This window comes from Colletotrichum acutatum (genome assembly GCF_030867785.1).
Source record: "Colletotrichum acutatum strain CBS 112980 chromosome Unknown BDZ83scaffold_211, whole genome shotgun sequence".
Lineage (NCBI taxonomy): Eukaryota > Fungi > Ascomycota > Sordariomycetes > Glomerellales > Glomerellaceae > Colletotrichum > Colletotrichum acutatum.
The window spans coordinates 40692-50929 of record NW_026849205.1 but is presented as its reverse complement, the minus strand read 5'-3'; the positions used below and the strand labels follow the sequence as shown (position 1 = coordinate 50929).

The following is a 10238-nucleotide window of genomic DNA, read 5'->3' as shown; positions in this document are numbered from 1 at the left end:
CCACATACTAGCGAATGAGCCAAGCGAACTATTCCCTTACCGATCTCTGGCCCCCGTAAAGACCAACCAGAGCACAAAAAATAAACATGACGTTGCACTATCTAACTAGAGCCGGCCCCGCTGGTTGAACGGGTAAGGTGGGGTGCCGAGATCAAAGCTGAGGAGGTTGGCGCTCTCCCTTTGCATGGTAAAGACCACATCAGTCTTTTGATGTAGATCACGCTGGCTTAGCGGTAACATTGGTTTCAGATCATGAAGGTTTGACTGTTCTACGGCCCGATTCAGGATACAAATATGGCTGTGAGCATTAGGGACAGGTTGGTGCTAATACGTTGTTCAATTTTCACATGTGGCGATCGAGTCAAGCAAGCCACAAGAGGCAAGTCTTCAAATGCTTGAGCAAGTTGCACAGGGCTTTTAGTTTCATTCCTCAGTTCCGCAGCATGCATAAATTCCGGGGCATGGTGTGGTCTATTGTATGAATAGCATGGCTCACCGAGTTCGATCAGCTACCCCGGATTCTCCGGACTGACTTTGCGGGGTCTGGCTTTTCACCCGTGATCCATATCCGCAAGTACAAGATCAAAATGAAAGTTTAGCTAGCTTAACATGACCACTTCTTCAAATCAAGACACTAGCGGCTATGAATTCCATTAGCTCGAGATCCATGAGCGTCCATTCTCGACGCCAGCGTGCCGAGGACCGCGACCCCGGCCATGCCAGGATTACAGCCTCAAACCCACGCTCACTACAACACGGGTCTGCACACTGAATCTCAGATCCCTTGGCCGCTTCTTAGTCTATGGGCCCACGACTCAGAAATGCAATCACGCCTTCCCCCCACCGTTCCGGAGATGAACACTGGCGTGTCGAGACGGCGGACCGCTATCAGGTGGCTAGCAAGAGTTGCTCGTACACTTCAAATCGCACTGCGGGCCAATCATCAGCGACTTTTGACTGATAATGTGGACTGCATTACATCCCGCCGAGAGACTTGGCGGGGACCATGGACCTCATCTAGGAAAAGCACACCTCCACAGACCTCGCCGTCGGGATATAGGACTCATTTAGCTGCCGAGGAGACGTGTCCGTAGCCCTTCAGTTAGCAGCTGCAAGTATCAAGAGAAATGCTAAGCAAGGCAGCATACTCATCGTAGATCTTGGCCCTTCAACTGCGACAGGGGAATATGTGAGCACGTCAAACCTTTCTCACTCTTGTCTCTCTTCCACCTATCAGCTGACTGATTTCGGGTACAGATTTTCCTGCTAGCATGTTGGATTTTTGACCAAGACTGGGAATCCGCAGAGAGGACGGCATGAATGCAGCAACCGGCTGAGCCGTACCCAGCAAAGTGGACATTCTTCAAGACCACTAGTAACAAACCCTGCCCACCCTGCCGTTTGTGGACCAGAATGGGTACTTCACCAACTATTGCCGATGTCAATGTTGAACAGCCATCATCATGTGGGCGGAGCAAGAGGCATGATAATGTTGTCGAGGACCTCAGCGATGCACAATTCACAACCAAAACGTTTCTGTACCAAATTGTTTTAAATAGATGTTTGTGTCTCTTTTATCGTTGAATGCTATTCTCTGTCAGCAAAATTTCCAACTCGCCCTCCGTAGTAAACAGGCATACTAGTAGGAGATGACACAACATCGCATAAAATTTCTCTCTGGTACCGTATCTTGCTTGTGAACTTCGGACTGCTTGAGTCATGTTGAGATATTAGCAAAACTTGAGACAAGGCATGTATCCCCAAACTCCACAGATGCTATCCTCATTTAGAAACGTTGTCGTAAGCCGTATCCAATTCTTCTTCTAGATTTCGAACACTTCTCAAAAACAAGCACGAACTTACACAACTCCTGCCCGTTTCGAGAGCAAGACCAGCTCACAAAGCGCAGATACGCGCCTTAAGCTACCAAATGCATCGAATCCTGTTTGGGTTTGAGTTCAGAGTGTCCTCAGACCCACTCTACCCTTGCATAACTGCCACCTTCCCGTGCCGGAACCTTTGCTATCTCTTGCCAAAGCCAAGCCACCGCACTAGTCATCCAGAGATCCAGAGACGGACAAAAATGTGAAAGTGATGACTCTTAGCCGATCATTAGGTGTAATGCTAAGAAGTCTGCATGGCGGGCAACATGGCCTGGTCCGGCAAAAGCATGGACGCGTCAATGGGTATTTGCCCAGGCCCATCCAGCATCATGATCTCCCAAAACGACTGGTCCATCGCCACGCCCCCGAGCCAAGACATGTTCGGGTCAGTCATCATCCCCTCGTGAGGGACCATCTGCGCTTGCTGCTGCTGCTGTTGCTGCTGTTGCTGCTGTTGCTGCGCTTGCTGCTGATGGTGCTCCGTCGCCATCTGCTCCTGAGGCGGCTGCCCAACAACCTTGTTCAGGTACCACTGACGGATCCACCTCGCCCGGTACGCATAATTCGCCCAGCGTGAGCTCTCGTCCTCGAAGATCCGTCTCTTTTGCCCGACGATCAGCGCCACGTTGTCCGCCTCCTCGAACCGATCCGCCAACCGCCGCGCTATATCAGGAAGGTCAAGCTTCTGGCGGGCCAGCATCACGTCCCAATCACTTGCCGAGTCTTCCAACAGCAGTCGGTGCGAAGACATCATGGTATGTGCTATATCTGCGACGGTGTTGAAGGGTAGATATGCAAATGCTTCAGCTGGGATGGCGAGCAGCGCGTCAATGGCAATCTGGATCGCCTGGAGGCAGAACCAGAGTGACTCGGTCCTACTGAACGGCTCCATGGCGGACATAGCCTCCGAAGGGCTGGCTCCTCGCATGCCGATGCATGGTTCGTATAGTCTGACCATCAATGCGCCGTAGTGTGCCCAAACCATTGCTGGACGACGTGTACGGTTAGTATAGTTGATCGTCGGCTTGTCTCCTTGTTGCCCAAAAGTTCACTTACGGTTCTCCTTCTTGATAGCGGGTTCCCCTGAGTCGAGAGCGCAGATCTCTTTGCGCAGTGATGCTAGCACCGCACTGAAGTGTTCCCGGAAGATGGGCAGAGGCTCCCCCTCCTCTCTGTCCGGGCTCGGAAAGACAGCACGAATGCGGTCACCTAGATGTTGCATGCGAACGAGGGCAAGTAGATTCTGGTCTGTCGGTATAGCGTCCGCCTCGCGAATGGCTTTGGAACATCGTGCGATCTGGGGCGTGTACTGTATCTGCGAGTGCCTCCTGATGGCGGCGGGAACACTGACAAAGAACATCAGTTGTGCTCCACGCTTCACCATACAAAACTGGACGAAAGGGAACCCACCTCGACGCAATAAAGTAGCCGCCTAGAATCGCTCTTTGCTCCTCAAGAGTTGGCTTTGGTGCTTCGAATTGTTTTCCGCCCCGTCCCAAGACTGCCCACGCATCATTCAACAACGTTTTCGGCATCCAACTCACGGGGCCTGCTAGAGTGTACATGGTCATGTCCATAACCAGGCCGATGGCTAGTTGTAAGAGGGTGTTTGCGTTAATACCCATCTGCAGATGAACATCGCCCCTGTAAGATACAAAATCGTCAGACACTTACGCTTCGACAACAGCACGGGCCCGGAGCCAACGCATCGAGGGACGGCTCGGTACTATTACTTACCAGGCGACATAGACAATCAAACCTTGGAGGAGCTCAATCTTCTTCTCCTTATGGACTATGATGTGCGTAGCTGCATGCTTGCGGACCCAGTCGTCGACTGCCTTTTGTACTGTGGCTGTCTGGGGAACAATGGCTTGCATAATACACCAGAACAGAAATCGCTTCTGGTTGTGGAGGTCCCTTGCTGTAACTTCAGGCTCGATGGGCACAAATGGGAAGTTGGGAACCATACGCGTCCGGTAGATGGAAAGGTACTCCTCAGCCTTCTCGGCAGCGATGGTGAACCCCGGTAAGAGCTGATAGGACCCGCTGGGAAACCCAGCCTCTGGAGTCGGCATAGAATGGCAATCTTGGGTGCCGGCTGAACTGTTGACACTCGGCGATGCGTCTGTGCCTACCTGATGGGTGACACCTGGTATAGTCAACCCAGTGCATGGCATCAAGCGCGGGTCCTCGCTGCTAGGGCTGGGCCCGGTTGCCGGCTGCCCTTGTGTCTCTGCTGACTGTTGCTGTGTCTGAAAAAGGCTGACCAGGCCATCTATCTTCTTTTCCAGCTCAGTGACACGACTACGGAGTAGGCATTTAGCGTCTTGTTCCGCTCAAAGACCTTGGTAGGGAGAAGCAAGAAGGAGGCCGGGTGATCTGCAGCTAGCTTGAACCGCAGGATGCAATAAAACACACTCTCGGACGAAATCATCGGGCTTCTGGACTGACCTTGACTTTCCCCGTTTCTTCCTCGGGACCGGCTCCGGTACTTGACATCGTATGCTCATGCGGGAGCAGCTTGGCACATCAGCACTGTCAGCGGACTCTGGTTGATACACACAACTGTAGCCAACAGAGGCAGAAGTGCTCACCGTATGCAATCGGCGTGTTCGCTATGTTCCGAACCCGGTTGCCACCGACACCGTATCTTGAGGCGAGCGCAATTGGTGCAAGCTCGGGACTTTTTTGCGTGACTATGCGCAAAGTCGGGGCTGCTGGCGTCATCGTTTGGCGACATCGTTTGTAATCTTTCCCAACAACAACCCGAGCTTAGAGATATTTACGGAGCACTCGTGTCTCAGAAGATGGAGACAAAAAAATTGAAAGAAAGTCAGGGCACTTTGGTTAAGGCGCGAATTAGCTAGCAACGTTGGGGCGAGGAAGCTCGAGAGTGATGGAACGGACGGCATGGAAGAGTCCGGGGGCCGGTTGATTCTTAAGATCCGTAGATGGATAATCGGGATGAAAGGGAGCTACTTGATTGGCTTCATTACGATTGTGGAGGACGGTTTCGGAGATTACTTTAACTTCCGACCTCCGACTTTTCACACCAAAACTGCTACTCTGGCCCAAGCTCCTTTGTAAAGGGCGGCCGCCAACATCCAAAGATCTTTTTTCTTGCGCCCAAGTATCCACTGTAAGCACCAGTGATCCTAACACTATTGCCTGTGTGTAGGTCCCCAGTCTCTATCAGCGCGGTTTCGGGGACTTTGTAATGATTTCTACATGTAATACTAAAAACGATTAAGGTAGAAGAGTCCTGACCCTCATGCGTGGCTGCTGACGCTAGACCTGGCTTGGCATGCTTACTTTGACTTGTCTTCCGTGTTATTCTCCGTACGGACCGTAGGCATGATGTGGGATCTGCATGTGCAGATGTTGAAAGATCCAAAGGCGATAGATATCATTACCATCATGGAGAATAACTATATGTAAGGAAATAGTCGCTGGGTAGAGGAAATGAAGATTTGGCATTCAAAAAGCAACCGCGCCACACTTTACAACTTAATCTGACCAATTTCATTCTTACCACCAGCGAAGATGCCTGTCGATTCAAGGTGGGTTCAAACTGCAGCTACTATGGGGGCCACGGAGACCCGTTCCGGGCTTGATGAGCTAACATTGTCCATAGAACGACAACCTCACACTCGATACCTCCAACGAGTGGAGAGCAGTTTAGCGATACAGAACTAGAGAAGACCTCTCCAGCCCAAGATGCCGCCGGAGAAGAGTATCCCACTGGTGCGAGCCTCGCCATCATCACAATCGGCCTCTTCCTCGCGGTGTTGTGCTTTGGACTTGTAAGTTTCAATTGCTTTCCAGGGCTTTAGATCTTCCTGTTAATGCAGCACGCGCATCGCTAACAGTACCCATCCTCATCTAGGATCGCTCAATCTTGGGAACCGCGATTCCGGTAATCACATCCGAGTTTGAGTCTTTACCGGATGTAGCGTGGTACGGCTCCGCGTACCTCTTCACCATGTGTTCGTTCCAGCTCTTTTTCGGCAAATTATACGCCGAGTTCAACGCAAAATGGGTCTTCCTTGTTGCTCTCTTCATCTTTGAGGTGGGGTCCGTTGTCTGCGCCGTGGCTCCGAGCTCCGTGGTTCTCATTGTCGGCCGAGCCATCTCCGGAGTCGGTGCAGCTGGACTTATGTCCGGCGCTCTCATTGTAAGTCTTTCCTATAAGGCTTGGCGTCTTCCGATTTCTTCGGAAACTTCTTTGCTAATCCAACCGCGACTCAGATCTTGGCTAGAAGTGTGCCTCTTCACCGCCGCCCGCAGTTTACCGCGGCAGTCGGGGCAGCGGGCGGAATCTCGCAGTGCATAGCGCCAACTCTTGGCGGCGTCTTTGTCGATAAGGCTACTTGGAGTAGGACTCCTTCTCTCTCCTTACCATTCTTATGTAACAAGACACTGACGTACAGTAGGATGGTGCTTCTGGATCAATCTTCCTCTTGGGGGTGTCACCTTCCTGGTGGTTCTCTTCCTCCTGAAGCTGCCGACGCCGCCGAAGAAGCAGACACAGGGCGTGCGGGAGTTTATATCAAACTTTGACTTGGTAGGGACATTCCTCGTCATACCTTGGATCATCTGTCTCCTCCTCGCCTTACAGTGGGGTGGGACTGGCTATCCCTGGAGCAACTGGCGCATAATTTTGTGCTGGTGCCTCTTTGCGGTCTGCTTCCTCTTATGGGCACTAGTCCAGTTCCGCGAGGGCGACAAAGCTACCGTCCCATTTCGCATCCTTTTTCAAAGATCGATGGCCTGTGCTTGCTGGCTTATGCTTCTCCTGTTCTCACTTCTCTTTATCGAAGTGTACTACATCCCCATCTGGTTACAAGCAGTCAAAAACCACTCCGCCTATCAGAGTGGCATTGACTTATTGGCATCATCTGTTTCCTTGTCAGTGGCGACAATACTTTCTGGGTTCTTGGTAAGTTGACACTACATGTACTATCCGTGCTCTGAAAGTACATCGTGATACTGATCCGTTGTCAGACAAGCTACATCGGATACTATGTCCCGCAACTCATCGCTTCGTCTGTCATCGCTTCTGTTGGAACGGGGTTGATTTACTCGTTTGACGAAAACACGAGTTCAGGCTTCTGGTAGAAACCTTGCCCCTTGGTTTCAACGCACTCAAGATGCTAATAGGTGCTTCAGGATTGCCTCACTTATCCTTCTAGGAGTGGGCGTGGGTCTTGGCGGGCAACAGACGTTGATAGCAGTTCAGACCGTGTTCCAAGGTCGTGACGTAGCCCTAGCCACGTCTCTCTTGATTTTCCTGCAAAGTCTCGGTGGCACCGTGTTTTTGGCTGTCGCTCAAAACATCTTCCATTCGAGACTAATCTCCGAGTTGAGCCAAAACGTTCCCAATGTAAATCCGGCAGTCGTCATTGATGCGGGCGGTTCCGGACTAGTGGAGTCGATGCGGAGCATCTATCCGGATTCGGTCGACGGCATCATCGGAGCTTACAACAAGGCTCTCCAGAATGTCTTTCTGATTGCCACTGTCCTCGGATGTTTGACAGTTTTTGGTTGTATCTTCATCGAGTGGAGGAGCGTTAAGAAGGACAAGACGAAAGAAGGCCAGACTCCGGATGGGATGAAAAGGAACGGAGACGCAGAGAAATAGAGCACTAGCTTTCGGAACTGCCGGTAGCAGCTGAGCCTGTATCATTATGTAATAGTGCGGCTTTGAAGGGAGAATAACGGCGAAGCAATTCTTGTAGACAGTCAAGGGCGGGCAAGGTGTGTTCTCAAACAGGGCAATAGAATCGTAAGTGTCACGATCACGACATGTGCACGCTCCCTTTCACGTCGATCTCCCGATATTTTCAGCGTAAAAGCTCTCCTGACGTCAAGAGTCAATACTCAATTCGTCTCGCGCGCGCGACGAAGAAACAAATCCCAGAGCCGCAAACACCCCAACAATATGTGCAACCTGTTAACAGTTTGTGCCGATCTCCCGCCAGTGGCAGCTCCCAACGCTCGGAGATCCCCCACGGTCAAGGGGGAACCGAAGGAGCCAGCCGGGGCCCACGCCTCTTTCAATCTTTCGAAACGCCTCCACAACCGTTTCATCCGTTTGCGAGCTTTAGCTTGGTAATCGTGACAGGACTCTAGACTTCATACTCAGCCAGCCGACTACCGGCTCATTGACAAGGTTGGGCGTTGCCCGCCACCTCGTTCCCTTGCTGGTCATTGTCGTCCCAACGCCGAGAGGACCTGACACAAGGAGACAGCTTCTTGATTGACCGGCCTCTCCTCTCCTGTCCGAGAAGCGCGAGATAATACCCCCCCTCTCCGAATTAATGTTTATTCCCCCTTTATTCTTTTGGTGCCAATTTCTAAGCATGCTTCGGTATGCAGTGCGGCCGAAGAAACGAAACATGTCACGTTTGAGGCACCTAGCACCTCTTATTGGACAACTCGAGTCATCTCATCTTTTGAGATGCCCAAGCTTCGCTGCTACCCCTGCTCATCACGGCAACTCGACTACTCCAACTCTGCGATTTTAAGTCTACTCGGTCTCATGATCTGGAGAAGCTTGCCCAGTGCGGAAGGTTAAGAGAGAAAAGGTTCGTATTTGTGGGCGAGTGGTGTCGCCGTGCATGTCCCGAAGGTGCTGATAGTTTGAGATCCTGCATGCTGTGGTAGTTAGCTTAAATATCATAGAGTCCTCTACCCCTCTCCTACAATTCATCGTCTTCTGCAGTGTTTTCAGTGTCATCATATCGAAGCAGCGTCTCATCGTCTCAGCCGTATCAGCCAGTACTCCGTACAGGATTATCGAGTGTCAAAGTATTCAAGATGAAGTTCAGCATCGTTGCCGTCTATCTCTCCGCCTTCGTTGGAGGCTCGTTGGCCGCCGCTCTAAATGGTAGGTGTTTTCACTTACATCACGAAACTCTCTTTTCATAGCTTGTAATTCACATATTCGATAGAGCGTCAGGCACCACCTGCACCGGGCCCCGCGCCCCCGACGCCCAAGGTCATCCCCGTTGTCGTTGGTAGCCCGACTCGTGAGAAGTCTCTGCTCTTCTATCCCGAGGTCGTAAAGGCAAACCCTGGCGACATTGTTCAGTTCCAATTCTGGCCCAACAACCATACCGTCACCCAGGCCGCGAACACCCAGGCCCCGTGTAACCCTCTCCAGGACACGATGCCGAATGGCGTTCATTCTGGTTTCATCCCGGGAGTCACAGACGGCTCTCCAGTCGGAACTTTCAACGTTCAGGTTGAGAATACCGAGCCCATGCTCATGTACTGCGCCCAAGGCATGCACTGCCAGCTTGGCATGGTCATGATCATCAACCCGTAAGAAAGCCCTGGTTTATCCACTCGCAGAATTTGACAACACTAACAACCCATCAGCAAGGCGGACGCCGATGTCCAAGCATACAAGACGGCCGCTAAGGGATCACAAATGAACGTCCCCGCCAAGAACGTGGCTGGTGGCTCTGCGGGCAGGATTCCCTCAAATTTGGCTGTTCCACCTGTTGTTTAGAGGAAAGGGCGCATATGTAGCGGCTGAAGTCACAGTGAACTTGCATCAAATCAACTACGACTTGTAATTTGTGTTTACATGATCGCTTGCCGTCACCTACTAATTTCGGCAAGCGGATAAACTTGAGCAAGGGGATGGCGCTGCTGATGCGGGCTGTCGGCTAGAGCTTTGAAGATTTGCGTGCGCGGAGTCTGGTTGGTTATAAATTCGAGGATCGAGTGTTAAATCAAGAAATCACGTTTTCTAGGCGCATATGCGTAATCCTGGCGGATTGGTGTGCGTGTGCAAGCTACTGCGCTCATTCTTCGATCACTGGTATCGCCATAGTTGTGAGTATCGAACGTTACATGTGTTTCGCAAGATTGGCTGATGGACTTTGCGGAACTAGCTCGACCATAAAGACCGAGTCAGCCCGCTTACTCTAGCGTACGAGCAACTCGGGATTGGGAAAAGGTTTGCTTAGAAAACGGCGACCTGTAAGCTGACTAACATGTCTTTAATGGGAGGCGAGAGAGGCAGGGAAGCAATGTATGGGAATCTTAGGTTGTGAGACGAAGTTGGTGCCGTTTCTTGAAACTGTAATGAGAGCAACCAGGGGGTTGAGTAATTTAAGCTCGAATTGCTATTTGACGCGAAAGTCATGGAAGAACTATTATTGAAAGAAGATGACCACTGTAGCACGCAGTGTGATGGTGACTTGAAGCAATTGATTGTATTCCTCTTCCCATTAATCATTCTTCAGACAGAGAATGGGGAGATGGGCTTCATTATTTCGCCACTCTGAGTATATTTGCCCGCATTGTGTAAGCGCCAGACCCTAAATCAAAGACTCGCTTTTG

General features: G+C 51.3%; 3 protein-coding genes across 3 annotated transcripts; 2 read left to right on the top strand and 1 right to left on the bottom strand.

Annotated features, from left to right (window-relative positions):
* Positions 1 to 2124: 2124 nt before the first annotated feature.
* BDZ83DRAFT_593273 (uncharacterized protein) lies at positions 2125 to 4060 on the bottom strand (the record flags this gene model as incomplete). The annotated part of the gene is made up of 4 exons (XM_060506614.1): positions 2125 to 2870; positions 2940 to 3229; positions 3294 to 3527; positions 3621 to 4060. 4 exons carry the CDS (start codon positions 4058 to 4060, stop codon positions 2125 to 2127), a joined length of 1710 nt encoding a protein of 569 aa, XP_060358043.1.
* A 1303-nt stretch (positions 4061 to 5363) lies between these two features.
* Positions 5364 to 7659, top strand: BDZ83DRAFT_712842 (major facilitator superfamily transporter). The gene is made up of 7 exons (XM_060511623.1): positions 5364 to 5443; positions 5518 to 5686; positions 5770 to 6057; positions 6132 to 6258; positions 6317 to 6822; positions 6888 to 6997; positions 7053 to 7659. The coding sequence occupies exons 1-7, from the start codon at positions 5427 to 5429 to the stop codon at positions 7522 to 7524; spliced, it is 1689 nt and encodes a 562-aa protein (XP_060358042.1). The 5' UTR covers positions 5364 to 5426; the 3' UTR covers positions 7525 to 7659.
* A 1010-nt stretch (positions 7660 to 8669) lies between these two features.
* On the top strand, positions 8670 to 9649 carry BDZ83DRAFT_769523 (extracellular serine-rich protein). Its single transcript, XM_060515327.1, has 3 exons — positions 8670 to 8772; positions 8837 to 9209; positions 9267 to 9649. Exons 1-3 carry the CDS (start codon positions 8703 to 8705, stop codon positions 9397 to 9399), a joined length of 576 nt encoding a protein of 191 aa, XP_060358041.1. The 5' UTR covers positions 8670 to 8702; the 3' UTR covers positions 9400 to 9649.
* The last annotated feature ends 589 nt before the right edge of the window (positions 9650 to 10238 follow it).

What these genes read in the sequence shown, in the direction of transcription:
- BDZ83DRAFT_712842 (XM_060511623.1), top strand. An exon ending in CGGTGTTGTGCTTTGGACTT is followed by an intron (nt 5,687 to 5,769) that starts GTAAGTTTCAAT and finishes ATCCTCATCTAG; the next exon opens with GATCGCTCAATCTTGGGAAC. An exon ending in TTATGTCCGGCGCTCTCATT is followed by an intron (nt 6,058 to 6,131) that starts GTAAGTCTTTCC and finishes ACCGCGACTCAG; the next exon opens with ATCTTGGCTAGAAGTGTGCC.
- BDZ83DRAFT_769523 (XM_060515327.1), top strand. Translation starts at nt 8,703, where the DNA reads ATGAAGTTCAGCATCGTTGCCGTCTATCTCTCCGCCTTCGTTGGAGGC. An exon ending in GTTGGCCGCCGCTCTAAATG is followed by an intron (nt 8,773 to 8,836) that starts GTAGGTGTTTTC and finishes CATATTCGATAG; the next exon opens with AGCGTCAGGCACCACCTGCA. An exon ending in ATGGTCATGATCATCAACCC is followed by an intron (nt 9,210 to 9,266) that starts GTAAGAAAGCCC and finishes ACAACCCATCAG; the next exon opens with CAAGGCGGACGCCGATGTCC.